The 17,112-nt window shown below is 39.7% G+C and overlaps 1 protein-coding gene across 1 annotated transcript in view; it reads right to left on the bottom strand.

Annotated features, from left to right (window-relative positions):
* sgk1 (serum/glucocorticoid regulated kinase 1) overlaps positions 1-16,705 on the bottom strand; it is a 45,361-nt gene extending 28,656 nt beyond the window's left edge. Inside the window, exons 1-3 of the mRNA XM_059356148.1 lie at positions 16,355-16,705; positions 15,775-15,946; positions 9,786-10,025 (exon numbers count right to left, since the gene is read on the bottom strand). Coding sequence (XP_059212131.1) covers positions 9,786-10,025; positions 15,775-15,894 — 360 coding nt within the window. The 5' untranslated portion in view covers positions 15,895-15,946; positions 16,355-16,705. The remainder of the gene's footprint in view (positions 1-9,785; positions 10,026-15,774; positions 15,947-16,354) is intronic.
* Positions 16,706-17,112: the final 407 nt, after the last annotated feature.

Here is a 17,112-nt window from a genome sequence, read left to right as displayed (position 1 = left end):
AGAGTTTCCTCATTTAAATGCTTCTTAAATATGTTGAAATCAGAGGAGAGAAAAGCATGAGTCATAACAAAAGGGAGGACAATGGATGATGCCAGGAAATTATCAAGGTTGTAAAAGGTACAGAGAATGAATTTACTAAAGGTTTTAAACAGAGAGTGAGCTGACTCTATCAGGTAGTATCTCCAGGAAAAAGAAGAAGCTGGAAAATGGCTAAGCTGATGCAAACTGGCTTTTTACCAACACTTGGCTCCTCACCAGTTTCATTACTAAGCACAGAGTTCGATAGACTCAGTGGAGTCTGACGTTTGGCATTTATATGGAGTGAATGTGAATATGTGCTGAGGTCTTTAACGAGGAGAAAAGAAAGTTTTGAGTCAATTAGCCGAACTATTCAAAAGAGTACAAACAGAAGTTGCGAATGAGAGGCATTTCTCCTCGGTATTGGTACAGTATGCATGACAAGCCAACCACTTGGAAAGGGATTCTGGCTTCTAGTACTCTCAGTCTGACTTTTTAAAAAAATCAAATATAATTGGACCTTGTGGGTTGTTACTCTTCATTCCCTCTTATTCCCAATACAAGCAAAAAACCCATTCGACAGTAATGCAATTGATTGAAAATGCAACTGAAGCTGGAATTCAAGGGAGGCGTTAAGGTGTAAAGTGACCTATTTGGCAGGTGTTGGTCTGGAGACATATGGGCAACAAAGTTCATTAGGTACACTTAGTGATCCAATACAACAGCCCTGCAATAAACCAGACAGCTTTACTGAGACTGTCTCAGAGAGTCCACAATGTCTCTGTGGCAGTTTGTGGTTTAAATGTATTTATATTTATACAAGTCTTAAAAAGTGGTAATTATATTTTTATATTGGAGCTTGGGATGTCTTGTTTAAACATTGTAAAAGGAAATACATTTTGAAATCTTGAGCTTCATAAGGTTCAATAGAGTTAAAATGCTCCAAAGTAAAAAAGAGATTTAAAACTGTATTTACTTTGTAACATGAACAAAAATGCATTTTAATTCACAATTTACCGTTTTTGCTTCATTGCACAACCTTTTTTGTATTTGTGACATTGTAATTGAAAGCTTCTAGTTTTGTAATAAATACATATTTTGGTTTTATACTGCTTTGCTAAGCGTCAAACATTATTAGTGCAAATTTTAACTAAATCCCCTCCATCTATATGGTTTTATTATGCACTTTTTTCTATGGGGGCATTAAATATATTGATCACTTTCATTTTGCTGTGTTTGCTCTGTAATTTTTCCTTGCTATGACCAGATATTTCATGAAGGTGACATCAAAATAAAAATAAAAACATGGTTGTTTTGTGATTGTTTTACGGGTATGTGAAAAGCCCTTTTGACGAGTTGTGCCTGTCTCCATTCCACCATTGAAATCAGAATTCTGTCCCTCGTTGTACTGGATTTCACAGTACTGAAGTAATGTTCTAACACTGACGTAAATATTGGTGACGTAAATATGGTTTAACTGAGACGCAAACAATATTTTCCATCCAGTGTTCTCAGTTTAAATTTAAACAGCTGCTGGAGACGGCTAGAGTCCAGAGTTCATGTCCTTGCCTCAAAACGTCAGCGGAGTGCCAGTAAAAGGTCACCAGTAGAGCGGTACAATCTTGAAAATGACACACAAGTCATTAACCATTAGCTCCATTACCAAGTGATCCACTTCCCCTCAGAATGCACAAGTACACACTTCGAAGATAAAACTACTTCAAGAACCAAAGTCTGGAGTTCAAAGTCCAACAGAAACGTATCCTCACATTAGAAAACCTCATGCACCATGAAAGTAGGAAATCTTTTTCTAAGAAGAAGATGTACACAGCCAATATGTGGCCAAAGGTCAGGGATGGAGCGACTAATCTGGAGGAACGGGAGGATTCACAGTGTGCAAGGATCGGCAAACACAATCATCTTATAAATCATGTAGGCTTATGCGTTAATTTTTGGGTAAATGCTGCACTTGTCACTGTCACTTTTACCCAGCCGTCCAATCACAGTGGGGGAGGGGCGGGACAAATACCACTGTGTCTTGCTCAGGCCAAAGGACTCTTTAAACAGCTCATTCCCCAGATTAAATGTTGGCATTGCATATTTCGGCAAACCAGTGATACAAGTATCATAGTCCAATATGAATGTTTCTGAACTTCTGAAACCAGATCTCATTGTGACATGATATGACCGCCCCTTTTAACACGCTGTAAACACATGGCGACCACGACATAGAACACTTTGGTTAGGTAAAAAGAACAGGCTTAGGCTTTAAGAACATTAAAGCCAGACTTTACTTCCAAAAATAGGACACAAAAATGCCACAACGGACAAAATTTCCAGCCGACCGAACACCGTATTGCAGCAAACAGATGAAACCAAAGTGTCTCAGATGAACATGGCGCCTCCACGCTCTTTTCCAAAAAACACCTGCCATTTTCAGCTGAATTGTTCAGCTAGAGGCTAAATCTACTGGGACTGAATTGGAAGTTATGATGTAGAAAAAATACTGTCATGGTTGTCAAGAATATTATAGCACTGATGTATTGACTTACATAGCAAATCAATAATAACAGCTGCATCTCAATACATGAGCCATATAGATGGACATACTTTTCAGAGGCCAACATTTCCATATTAAACATACTTTTTTAAACTGGTCTTTTTTTGGTCTATTTTTTTTTTTTGAGACAATGAATTTTAGGTCTTCATTAAATGTAAGCCATAATCATTATAATTTGAAGAAATTAAATAAATTAAGACATGAAATGTTTCATTCTGTGTGTAGTGGATCTATATAATGTGTTATTTCCACTTTTTGAATTGAATTACTGACATAAATAAACTTTTCTATGATATTCTAATTCATTGAGATGCACATATCTCAAGTTTAATAGGTTGTGAATTAAAGTGGGCTGGTCTGAGGTTTAAAACTTGAATGAGTCTGTCGGCATTTCTGATTCTAAAACACCCCTGTCATCTGATTAAGCGCCTGAATCGTGTTTGCACTTGTCACCGTCTCACTTGACGGGATCTTTGAATGAAATCTGCCCAAACATCAATGGCCTCCTCCTGGTCTCACTCACTGCCTCAGATGTGAAGCATTAGCATTGGTGGAACAGAGCTGAGCCTGCAGGGTCACTGCTGCGGGAGAACAAGAGAGGTGGATTTGTCACAGGTCGTCTCCCTCTGTGGGGAACAAACCGGCACAATGAGAAACACGCTGTCTAAAAGGCCAATGATCATCTGAGCTGGGTGTTTTATAAACTGAGGACAAAGGTACAGTATGATGTAGCTTTTGATTCCAGCTGACTCGCACAAAACATTAACGAGATGAGCTTACCTCACAGACAAATGAGGTTTCTAAAAACAAATTCATACGCAGTTTTTCACCCTCTACTTTGCCTCCACTTTGAGCTGAGATCTAATCAATAGTTGACGACATCTCACAGGCTGCAGGGGAGTAGATAAAAATCACTGTTCTTCTTGGACACGCTTGGCTTCTCTCATCTCTTTGGATTTCTTCGCCCCCCAAATCTTTTTCGTTTCACTTCCTGTCTTCCTTCCTTTCTTCCTTCCTGCCCCCTCTCTCTTTTTCCTCCTGCATGAATGAGTTTTGGACAGTAAACACAAATGGGAGCACAGGGGGTCAGGCCTTCCTGCTTAAAGTTGGCATTTAAAGCACTGACTGATTAACAACACTATCACCTGATCCTTGCCCAGGAAGGGACATAGGGCATAAGCAACTTAGGTAATAACTGTAAGCTTATATAATGCTACATGATAGCGGTAATTATTTAAATGTATAATGTATATTGTACATTTCAACTAATATTCCTATCTATACTATTATTGCATTTCAATACACTTCACAGATAGTATAGATCCTATTTGGCATAAAGCTTGCTTTTTTTAAGTAAAGCTTTTTAAAAAAATTTTTTGAATAATGTTATGTATGTCTGATATTTAATCATTTTAATTATTATTTTCAGAATTATTATTATTATTTACACAGTTATATATATTTGGTATATTTTTACACATAGTTTGCAGTCAGATTATTGTTATATGTTGTAGTATAATGAACATATTTTTACACATTTATTATTTTAATGTATATTGTTGTCAGGTTGTTGTTATATATTGTAATATAATGAACTTTTTTTTACATATTCATTATTTTTATTTTTACATATATTGTTGTCAGATTGTTGTTGTATATTGTAGTATAATTAACAACTTTTCAAATATTTATTAATTAAATTATAAAATATGTTGTTGTTAGGTTGTTGTTGTTGTATATTGTAGTATAATGCACATATTTTAATATATTTATTATTTTTAATTTTAACGTATATTGCTGTGAGGTTGTTGTTATACAGTATAGTATAATGCACATATTTTTTCAGATTTTATTTATATACCCATTGCTGTTCTCTTCTATCTAACTTGATGAGAGGGTAGAAGTAGCGCTTTAGATTCCTGTGTGCAATCTAAAGCGTTAATGGAGTTCCTGTAGGATTTTGGAAAAGTACTGAAACTGTGTGACAAGAGAGATAACATGCCAAGACAACCAGCAGTCAGCAAAAGTTCATGTTCTTTCATTTTTGATTAAGTCTTCATCAAGTACAGTACAGGCTTGATGTAAGAGATTAGTGGAAAGGCTGCGTTTGCATTAGCTTTGTGCGTGTGTGTGTGTGTGTGTGTGTGTGTGTGTGTGTTTGTGTGTGTGTGTGTGTGTGTGTGTGTGTGTGGTGTCTGTTGGTGCGTGTACAGGACAGTACAGGACGTCCTTATCAGGAGGATTTATATGCTTTTGATTTCTGGTCATGCTCAGGCAGTGGGGCAGATGCTCTGACCTCATCCTCTATCTTCTAATAAAACTGTCCTCTCAGCTCCTCTCATCTCTCTCTCTATATATATCACTACGGTTTCCTGTGTTTATGTCTCATCCTTTAGCTCCAACGATCCCTCAACTGCTTTTATTCTTCCTCTCCAGCCAATATTGTTTACCCTTTGTCCAATTCTTAATTCTAATTTCCTCCAAATGACCAGTCCTTCCTCCTCAACTTACAATAAACCAATACTGTCCGACTTTCCCCCTCCGGTTATCACCCCATGGAAAAAATAAATGCAGGCATCATAAATTTAGTACACTGATTTTATAACATAATAAGATGAGTGCCATAAAGTTGGTCTATATTTAGCTCTGGCTCTGAAAGAGTCATTGAAAGCAGCAGTGGGGTGAAGGCTATGCAAAGCACTGGGTCAAGGCTAAGCTTTGCTACCTGCATTTTAAATGGTGCTGATGCTTGGTAATTAAAAAAGCTGCTGTGATGGATTTTTAATGAGGAGGAGGAGGAGGTAGGGGAGATGTCCTTAGATTAAAGCGAATATTTTATGCTTTTCCTTATATTCTGTCACATATATCATTTGATGATGTCAGCTGTGACTAAAGTTTCACTAATTCCTCCAGCAGCAATGATGGATGATAGAGAGGCAACATAGACTCAACATAGGCTCCATAGACTCAACGTCACTGTAACGTCACCTGTTGGTTTATTGCCTCCTGTTTTGAAGCCTCTATCTGGGTTTTTAGATGTCGCCATGTTGTTTTTTTTGCAACCAATGCATGCACAGAACTGATTGGGAGCCTATAGGATGCTATGTTATCAGTGAGTGCTACCACTTACTTGATAATCAAGGGGCATCTATCATTCAAAATGAACAGCTGACTCCTTAGAGTGTCCAACCAAATGCAGATCAAGATATTTCTTAGCAACCAAAATGTTACAGTAAACTTTTATAAACTGAAAAAACACTGTGAAAGCATCAACGTTGTAAAATAAAAACACACAGTGCACTGTGGTACGGACCTTTCAATCACAAGGTAACCAGGCCTGAATCATACCCTGTTTTATCATCTATTTTACACTAAATGGGATCATTATTTACAAAATGAACATCATGCTGTACTGAAGAAGACTTGAAACTTACGATTGAGACCATAAACTGATTAGAAAAATTGTTAAAGAGGCAATAAACCAATGAGAAGTCAATTTCTCATATACTTCTATACAATCGGACTTCTTTTTTAATTTACAAAACAAAAATGATGCTGTCTTGAAGAAGTTGCTGATTGGATAGCGCAGATGCAGAAGACCTGAAAACTCTGACCAATAAGAACAGACTGGGCTTTTTCAGAAAACGGCCTTAAAGAGACAGGTGCTAAAATGGCCAGAGGGTGAATAGAGGTGCAACAGCCATGGACAGTATGAGATAAATAAAGTTAACTGAACTTTAAAGAATGTTCAAAATACAAGTATGAACCTGAAAATGAGCATAATAAGTCCCCTTAAATGCAAGTATTGCAGAGTTCATGATTAATTTATGTTTTGCCTCTAAAACATTAGTGAAAACTTTAATTTCAGTTCATTTGCAGCTCCTCTGGCAATAAACAAGTGCATTTTGCTGCCAAGTACTGATTAACACATTCAAAAGCTTCTGCTCACAACAAAGTAAAGCTAATGTTGAGCTTTCAGAATTTAACAATACAGGGACACTTAAGGCGAAATAATATACTTCTAGATTTTCAACAGCATAAAAAGTAAAGAATAAAGAGCATTGGATCATGGTAAATGTCCTCGGAGCTTTCCCTTCTGTCTCTGCACACTTTAGAGTAAGCTGACACTGTCTGTCAACGTCTGGTGTCTTATTCATCTCCTCCTGAACTAAAATGTGACAGCAGCCTCTCGGCGTCATCACCCCACTTTCTTAAGTCTGAGTCTGAGGCACTTGTTAGACAGCGACTGATGCGGTTCACTTTGATGGGCTGACAAATTTCATAGTGAAGCTTTGCTCATTTGCATTTGAGTCAGGCCGTGGGTGGCCTCCTCGAGCACAGAGCAGCGCGTTTGGCATGCGAGAGGAAATGTTTCTGTTAGTCCTCCATTTGTTAAACAAGTGTCACGCTCTGGGAATGTTTGACAAGTCAACTCTGAGGACCTGAGTTGTGAAGTGTATGGACAGAGTGTGCTGAGATATGGCACAGTATGGAAAGAACAGTGCAGAACGTGACGTCTGTGTGCTGTTTGCCACACAAAGTCAAATACAGGAAAAGTACATTTCAGTTCATATTGAGGATGTGTATGTGACTGCTACTGTATACAGTATGTGTTATATACGTTTCCAGTGGTCAATCATTAATAGATGCTTGTGTAGATATAGGAAAGTTCTGTCCTTGTGACTTTATGGTCTAAAAAGCTTGTTTTCAGTCTTCTTCAGCATGATGTGCATTTAGTAAATTATGGTCCCATTTTGAGTAAAATGAACAATATAGCAGGGTAAAAGCAGGCTTGTAAAAACGGTGTTTTCTTTTATTGTTTATTTTTGTGCTTTATTCGATAGTGGTAGAGATACAGAGTGAAAGGGGGAGACAAGGGCATGCAGGAAAGGGCTCTGAGCCGGATTTGAACCCGGGCCCACTGAGTCAAAAGGACTAAGCCTCAATGGTCTGCACTCTACCGATCAGCCACGGGATACCCGAAAATTTTTGTTTGCTTAAAAATGTCTTGTTCAGCGTTTGGTTTGACTGAAAGACAATCTTTCAGTTTTTGAATCAACCAAGTTTGCTGGCTTGTGCTTATGATAACAGCTCCTGAACCGTTCTGCACATGTGCTGGTTGCAAATATAACCAACAACCAAGATGGTGACGGCCAGAAAGCCAAACTCGAGGGTTCAGAATTATCCAAAAACCACTGATGGCTACGTCTACTTCTTTTACACAGCCCTGTCTAACTCCACACAGTGAGAACTACCTATGACTCACCACAGAGCCCCTCCTCTTTAACCCCCCCAGCCTTCTCCCACCTCACCACAACACCCATTAATTCTACACACACACCGGTTATCTCCAGTGAGACGTTAGTGACAGATCTATCGGTTGTGAGGGCAAGAGGTGGAATTGATGGAGAGATAGAGTGAGACAAAACTGCCTGGAAGAAAACCAGAGCCAAATGAACCAAAATGGGAAAAAAAATAAACTGCTGCAGAAAAGAGAATGAAGTGATGGACAACAACACCGTCCTGTTTTTTATTCTTACATGATTCAATGTCGTTTCTGAGCGCACACACTCAGAAACACGCACAATACACAGTGTGGCTTTGTCTTGCTGGGACAGTGATGACTCATTCTCTCCTGTCACCCATTGGACTGGAGAAACACACACACACACACGAGCGGAGAACCAATTGATGGGTATGATGATTGATAGGAGTGGGATGGCTATTATGATTGCAGTTACAAGGACAACCTGGACACCTGCAGCAGCACTGTGAACAGACGAGTGTGTGTTGGCATATTTGTTGACAGCATGTACTAGTGTTCATATTTTTGTTTATTTTTTAATAAAACACCCATGTTTTTTGCTGAATATATGCCTCCTGCTCTAATTTCAGAAACACCAGCCCGTAGAGAGCAACAACACAAGTTTTTTTTTTTTTAAAACGCCCCAGTGTTCTCAGTGTTTATGTTGCATAACAACACTTGTGGTGGAGCTTAAAGAGAGAATAAAGGCAAACAGAACAATGTCTAGAGTCCTGTTAGTACCTAATTTCCTTCCCTGACTTATTTTAATGAGTACTAATGGGCAAACAGAGGGAGCTGCGTAATATGAGTGTTGTTACGGAGTGTGTTAGTGTGTTAGACTATCACCTGTGGGTCAGAGAGGAGATCAGAGGTGAGAGGATGGTGGGATTTCCCTCTGTATGTTTCATTGTCTTTATTAAAGAGGCAATAGACACTTTTTGCTTTAACTTATCATTATGACGTAAATGTTGATTGCAAAATGTAATGGCTATAGAAAAATGACACAGTTGGCTTTTTGATTGGTTCCAAAAAAGTATCTCTTTCACAATGCAGTTCTGTCTGCCACCGAGTCTGATTTCCTGGTTAAATGGAGGCTCAGCTTACAGCATAAAACAAATGTGCAGTTACAACATATTGGAAACATTTCAGGTGTGGTCGAGTTTCAGTTTCACCTCGAAGATTAAAATGAGTTCAGATAAACTATGTTGGCTGAACTATTTGGTTTGGTTCCCAACCAGGGTATTGGAAAACCTCTACGAGGTCACAAGATAAATTTGTGGGGTCATCAGAAGATTAGTGTGACAGAAAACCAGAAAAAAGAGTTTTGTTTCACACAATTATTTCTCCACACATTCAGGGATAACACACCCTCGTACAATGGCTCTTACGATATCTTAGAAAATATGACCATCCTATTAAATGTTGTGAAACAGTTGCTGTTTTAAAAACATGGATAGGTTTTGGGACCAAAACTACTTGGTAAAATTTAGGTTGCTTAATAACAATAATCATTAATATGGGTCATATAAACCTGCACCTCATGGCTCACAATTACAAAAGTTATATACAAGTTATAGTGAATTATTTTGTGTGTGTAGACATTGCTTCATTTCAGGGATTGTTTGTTTCTTTGTCAGAGTGACTTCTCTGATATTTACAAAGTTGTTATTATTGATAAAAAATGATGGGCAAGCTATTAAAAAAACAAGTTATATTAAACTATAAATGAAGACTGAGCATATTATCAGTGGCTACAGCTGTTTGTGATGCAGGTTACAGATGATACTGCAGTTGACTGTGTGTCAGTGTGACATAATGACTGACTACTGCCACAAATGCATTCAGTCTCTCTCTCTCTCTCTCTCTCTCTCTCTCTCTCTCTCTCTGTGTTTTTCTGTTTACCTTGCAGCCCTTGCTCTTGTCATGGCTGCTGGTTTGTCCACTGGCGGGGCAGGGCGAGCACGGCTCCTGGTGGTAGTACTGTCCACCCTGCAGGCCGCCATAGTGACAGCATCCGTACGGAGAGGGGAAGTGCGTGTACCACAGGTCGTCGGCCAGCGGACACTTGGGGCAGGAGTAAATGAGGCCTTTCCCTTGGGTCTTCTCCACGCTCACTTTGGGGTTCCTCATCCATCTCCGTACCTGTGCGGGAAGGAAGCGCTCAGGTCAAAAGCAGAGTCAGAGTCAGAATCAGATTTTCCTTTATTGTCGTTGCACAGAGTAACGAGTATTAGACAATCAAAATTAGCCATCAACCCGTCCAAAACGTATACTAAAACACACACACAATATGAGAAAAGCAATACAGCACAACGTGAGGAGAGAAGAGGAAAACAATGAAAAAAACCTCAGCAAAATAAGCACATACACAATACACTTCACAATATGAACAGACTTGAGAAAAATAATATAAATATTTTGTAGAAGAGAAAGGCTTTTTTGGTCCCACTTTCCTTTTTTTTGTTCTCACACAGGTGCTCCAAAAAACACACACAACGTCATCTCTGCCAGCTGCAACCTTTGATCAGAGGAGTTTCTCACGTTATTCCTGATTACATGTCATCAAGTGCGACACACACTCTCTCTCTCACATACACACACACACACACACACACACACACACTTCAAAGACGGATTGCATGAATTGTTTCTCTGCTCTGCAACACAGTGAACACATGAATCAGAAGGATAACACACACAGAATGACATACATGCACCTTTTGCATGGAGAGAACACAAAGCTCAGTGCTGATGGCACTGTCAAATTTGATGAAAAGTTACATTTATCTTGTCTAGCTTCTTTGAAATCTTTGCATCTGACTTGACTTGCTTTAATGCCAACAATACTTCAAAAATGCGGAATGGCCCCATTCAGATTGCTATATATATTCCAAATATCTTATTAGATTATTATTATTGATGCATTTATGTAAGCAGCATTTTTTACTGCTGCAAAATAGGACTAATTTTAGCTACCTCATTTCAAATTGTTGTTTTTTAAATCTTGACCTGTAAAGAACTGCATGGTAATTGTGATGAATTATGGCTAATTACAACCCTCTACATCCTTGTCACAAACAGATGTTCATGTAATCCGGCCGTTTGGTAAAAACAATGAGTGAGACTCTGTGTTAATGGTGAGATCTCACCAGCACATGCGCAGGTTGGTGCATGCGAACACATTGCATACACACATCTCCCTTGCAGTGACTAAGGCTTCCCAGAAAAGCACTGTTACTAACCGTAAAACCTGGTGTGTGTGAATAAACATGGAGTTTGGGTGGTGAAAATGGAGAGGAAGCACCAAAAAAGGGGGCACATGGGAGACAGAAGCAGAGCAGCGGGGAAAGAAAAGCTAAATTTTCATGAGAAGCCTTATGAAATCTCGTCCTGCTGTGTGAATCGAACATTTAGCAAACACACACCACGGGAGCTGTAGCCTGTGTGACTGAGCAGGACAGAGTCCAGACAGCTGTGACACACACACACACACACACACACACACACACTGAGATTGAATACCTAAGTCGAAGGGTAGCCAGACAGCACGTCAAGGCATGTCGAGTCTAAAGGAAAACACACTTGGAAAAACACTCCAGCAGGGCAGCACAAAAACAAACCAGCCGCTGAAGGACTCCACTACACTTCAAGTGTCTTTACATAGAACATGAACATGGGATTGACGTTATATCCAATTAGAGGATTCTTCCCTTTGTTATCTGTCGTCATATTCAAAGCAGAGTAAGAAATGTTTTGGCGTTGGATCAAACAGCATGCTGTCATACCTCTTGTTATTCTGACCGTGACATGATCAGAGGTGTCATCCAAAGCTTAACACTTATTCAGCTGAGAGACAAAAACACATTGGTCACAGCATTAGGAGAATGTTTTCCTGTGTGTGGCACTCTTTAAAATTCAGTGACAAGCTTTGGATTACATCATCGTTTTGATGGGTTTCTTTGTCCATGTGTAACATGTGATATTCCACAGGCTGCTGACTGTATTTTGATGTAACCTTTAGGGAAATGTTGGATTTCAAAATTTCCTGTATTGCCTAATGTCATGTCTAATCAACATTTGAGTGATTTGTTGGCTTTGTGCAAGTGCCAAAAATTCCAGTTTCTTGGATAGCCACTTGAGGCTGGCTCCAAAAGCGATCCTCATGTTAAAATGCCCAGCTTTACGGCAGAAATAAACATGTTTACAGCCTGGTATAAATAAAAAAACGTTTTGGTCTCCATAGCCAATTGCAATATATATAATTATTTTAAATTGTATTCAGGTTTAAATTTGTGCATGATTAAAGGTAGCAACCAGGCTTCTTTTGGCCTGCCTCAGCTCACCCACGCTCCACCCAACCTACAGGGCTGAAAAATGAAGCCAGCACGGAAGTGCCAAAATTTGCAGTTCCTTGAATGGCCACTTGAGGCTCAAGCTCCAAAAGTGAGTCAACTCCCATAGACCACCATGTTAACTTTACAGCAGAAATAAACACGTTGGTCGTACAGTCTGGTCTCTATAACTAATTTAACAATTTATAACAAGTGAATGGGGGGTGAATATTTATATAACTCATCTGTTTGAATCATAATAAGTCTTAAAGATGTGCATAATTAAGGGCATGTTTGCTTTGAGTGACTACAGTTCCTCAAATGGGCACTTGAGGCTTGCTCCAAAAACGAGTCAATCCCCATAGACTCCCATGTTAAGATGATCAGCTTTACAGGTACAAAAAGCAGTTTAAGTTTCTTTAGCTAATTTCTTGATTCATGGCACTGTCCAGGGGTTCACAGGTTGCCAGGATTTAACAACCACAGTGAGCTTCACAATGGCTCTTCAGAAACCTATGGATCTTACAGAGCCTACGACCATGCTTTATAGTCTATGTTGTGGATGAGTACAGTCAAAATTCACAGACACACACACACACACACACACACACACACACACACACACACACACACACACCGAGATCCATTGATTTTATATTTCCTTCCATCATTTCCCTTACTCATTTATATGATACAGTGCTCTGTCTGGACTGCTCTCCCCATTATGTAATTAGGCTTATTTAGACACAAATAGAGAGGCAAATAAACCCTTAACAGCAACAGCAGGCATTAATTCTGATTTGGGGCTGTGTGCTGATGCATATCTGGAAGCTTCTGTTTTTCTTGTTAGGGTGAAAAGCCAAAGGAAAGCCAGCTTTCTACAGAAATATGCAAAAGGAAGGCAGCTCAAGGTTTATCATAGAGAGATGTATAGATAGATAGTTCCCCAGGCTCATAATTAATGATTATACAGTATTTCTATTTTTTTTTTAAATCCCATGGGAGGCTCATCGCAGCAGAATGTGCCTGTGGGAGTGCATGTGTGTTTGTGCGTGGGTGTTAGCACAACACAATCTGCCCATATTAACCGGCCGAGTCACCAGGGATCCACACCATACTGTACACCATCTGAGACTAACACACACTTTGGAAAACCTTACTGTGAGCAAAAACACACGACCATGACACAAAGTATCCCAGCAACCTAAAAACTATTTATCAAGTATATAAATGATTGTTGATTGTTCCCAATTAGTTGTTATCCAGGAACATATTCTCTCCCTAAGGCTGAAAACATAATAACCGGTGCAATAAACCCTTAATTTATCATCTGATTTATTATATTACACTGTTTGGGTAATGGGAAAAATAATGTTGTGCCATATTCCCAGAGCAATACAGTGATTATTGAGTAAATGCATCAATCCCACTCTCCTCCACAAGCTGGAAGTAATGTTAGTCATTTCCTTCCCATCATACCCCGCAGTCATATTTCTCAATGTTTTCTTTTGATCTCATGTAAATCGGCTGCAAATTATTCAAATCTGAGGGAGCACAAGTTGAACTGTTTGTCAAGCATTGCGTGTTTTGAGTGTAATAAACACTAGTAGGTTTAGGTTGATTACAGATTTTACTGGAGTTCTGCTAGTCAGCAGTAAATCTCAAATCTTTGCACTCAAGTCAAGTGCCAAGTCCTAAACTTTATGTTTCAAGTATTAAACAAGTCATAATGCATGCTTCACAAAATGTTATACAATTTTAGCAGCAGAATGATAATACATTCAATATCAAATAGATAAAATAATGAATGCTTTTTAAAATTTGTATTTATTGGTTAAAACGTGTGAGACAAAACTCAAGTTCATATCTCTGTCCAAAAGACCCAAAGATATCTAATTTATGATAATGAAGAACTAAGAAAACCAGCATTTATATCAATATGACTGATGATTACTGGTGACTAAACAATTAATCAATAAAAATAGTTGCCAATTAATATGCATGTTATTTTTAATCTCCAGATTTTATTACTTTACGAATGCAATGCAACAAAGGCCAATCTACTGAGGAATATTTCGCAGGGTTAGCAATTTGTAATGAATAACTAGTAATGTTAATATAATTTAATAAGAAATGTGTGACTATTTTATAGTGCAGTAATAAGCCAGTAAAGAAAACCCTGCTTCATAGCGTCCTCTAGCACACTGTACTAATTGCCTATTTCTTTCACTAATCTTGATGTCTGACTTAAAGTTGTGAGTCATTTTTATCATTATTAGACTTTTATCATACTTTAAGGGGTAGGCACTACAGATGAACAGGGTAAACTTAAAGATATCATTGTTTAACTTCCACAGTTGATTACTTCTGAAATGGTATACTTCATAGCTTGCTCGTGATTGGTCAATTCTACTCAGACTACAAATGGACTACAAACAAAAACCAGAACCCTCCCAACACAAAAATACAACCCTGTTGCCTACTAATTCTGTATTCATACTCCGAATCTGTTTATGGAGATTAGATTGTAGCTAGCTACTTTTCTCTCATGTCCATGTCTCATTAGAAAGTAAGCAAACATTTATTAATGACTCTAAAATATTTATAACGACAGTTTTGGTGGCTAATAACAAAGTGAGTAATAAGGGTAAATGAGTTTCCCACTTTAAAATATGCCATCAGTCCTGCAGTTACAAATGTTGTTGTTCCACTTTCACAGTCCATGAAGTCAACAGTTTGACAATTCGTCAAAGCTCTCTCTCTCTCTCTCTCTCTCTCTCTCTCTCTCTCTCTCTCTCTCTCTCTCTACGTGATAGTATAACGCTGCAGAAGTAAATATAACAGTCATTTGGGTGGAAAGGGAGGCAAAAATGTCAGTTGTAAATGTTTATACAATCATAGTTTAAGAAAAAGAGCAAGTTGATGAGACAAAGCATCTATATTCAAGAATTATTTATTGATGGTCATTAAAGCTATTAGTTACAACTTATAAAACCTTTGTAAAGTATGCCTCATTAGAAAGCTGTGCCAAATGTCCTCCAAGTGCAGTTTTGTAGTCCATTAAATCTCTAGATTGCACTTTTGTTTTTGGAAAAGTCAACGCACACACTCATTACACAAACACACCAACCAAGAAAAGCATTTAATGCAAACCATTAACATTTCACAGGAAATGAGCCCTGTGACAGCACTGCAGCATAATGCAGGATATGCTGAGCAGATCCTAAACTACAGGACCCGCCAGCTCAGTGATGTCATGATTCCTGCACAGCAGCCACTTGTGGGTCCTGTAATGCAACAGTGTTTCAGTGCACACACACATGCACGGTAAGAGAAACACACAAACAGTAAACACACAGGGAGCAGAATCTTGCGCCTGATTAGCGTGGCTTATAGCTTTGCACAATGACATCATCCCTGGCACACACAGAAAGAGAGAGAGAGGGACCACTCCGGCTGTGACACCTCCTCTCTCGGCCAACACACCTCTCACTCTGCTCGTGTAGGTGCATGTGTGGGCACTGCATCCCAAAATGTGAGTGTGTGTCACACAAACTCACCTTTCTTTTGACAAATTGGAAAGCAGAGCACTTCTTAAAGGAAAAGGCGGTCTTCTCTCCACCTCCTCCACCTCCCCCGCCTCCTCCTCCACCTCCTCCTCCCCCGTTCACCAGCTTCATGGCCGACACCGGCACGCCGCTTGCCTCCGTAGATCCCAGGGTGACGGACAGACTGACAAGGGAGTGAAAGACAAAGAGGTTGAGAGTTGTTTAAGGCATGAGGAGAAAGCTGTGGCTCCCGCAGAGTCGTGTGAGAATGAGAGGGATGCTTCTGTGCTGAGAGACAGAGAGGGTGTGAGGAGGAGAGTGAGAGTGGAGGTGGAGGTGGAGGTGGAGGAAGCAGATGGACCAAAATGCGAAGGACAGAGACAGGATGCTGCAATGAAAAATTAGATTACTGTCACAACAATAGATAAAGTAAGTAAGAAAAAAAAGGATGGAGAGAGGAAGAGGAGGAGGAGGAGGAGGTTCCAGCTCCTGTTGCTGTGTTGCTGTTTACAGCCAGGAGTCAGAAAGCATGTTGCGTGTTTACCCCCCAAAGTGTGTGAGTATATATACAAAAGCACACATTCCTCCATACCTTTGGCGTTGGCTGGTTCCGCTGCAGCTCTTTTTATCCTCCGAAAAACTGGTCCCAGATCAGATGCACCGACTACCGCTCCTCATGCACAGGTGTCCCTTCCCGAACTATGCCCACATACCCCAAAACAGGGTGGAGAGAAGAAGAAGAGGAAGAAAAAGAAGAGGAGGAAGAAGAGGGGGGAGTCTGCAAGGATGTCCGGTTCAATAAGAGCGTGTCAGTGTGTTATTAGTGAGTGTGTGTGTGTGGTTTCAGTTGTTGGGAGTGCATTGTGAGTGAATGCATTGGCGCCGTCGTGGTGTAAACAAACACCCAGGAAGTGTGTGTGTGTGTGTGAGTGAGCGCGGGATGTGTGTGATGTGTCCAGCTGCAGTCCTCTGGCTCACACCAGCACTACTTTATCAATGAAAGGCTCTGCAGTGAGCAAATGCCTCCTCCCCTTCTCTCTCCTTCCATCTCTCTCTCTCTTTCTCTTCCTCACTGTCCCTCATCAGCACTCTGCCCTCCCCCTTTTCCTCCGCTCGCTCATTTCTCTGCTGCAGTCGATGGTGGCACCTCCCTCCCTCTCTCTCTCTCTCTCTCTCTCTGTCTACATCTCTCTCCTCCAGGCTACCTCACCTCACCCTTCCTCCCCTCATGATTTCTTTTCTTGTCTCTGAAATTGTCCCAGTGAGGACTAAGGAGGACAGGGACACCCAAAATATGACTCTTCACCACAGTGAGTGCGTGCAGGTTTAATGTAGTGTGCTATCTTTTCT

Source organism: Centropristis striata, chromosome 18 (genome assembly GCF_030273125.1).
Source record: "Centropristis striata isolate RG_2023a ecotype Rhode Island chromosome 18, C.striata_1.0, whole genome shotgun sequence".
NCBI lineage: Eukaryota > Metazoa > Chordata > Actinopteri > Perciformes > Serranidae > Centropristis > Centropristis striata.
This window is presented reverse-complemented; position numbering and strand designations above follow the sequence as displayed.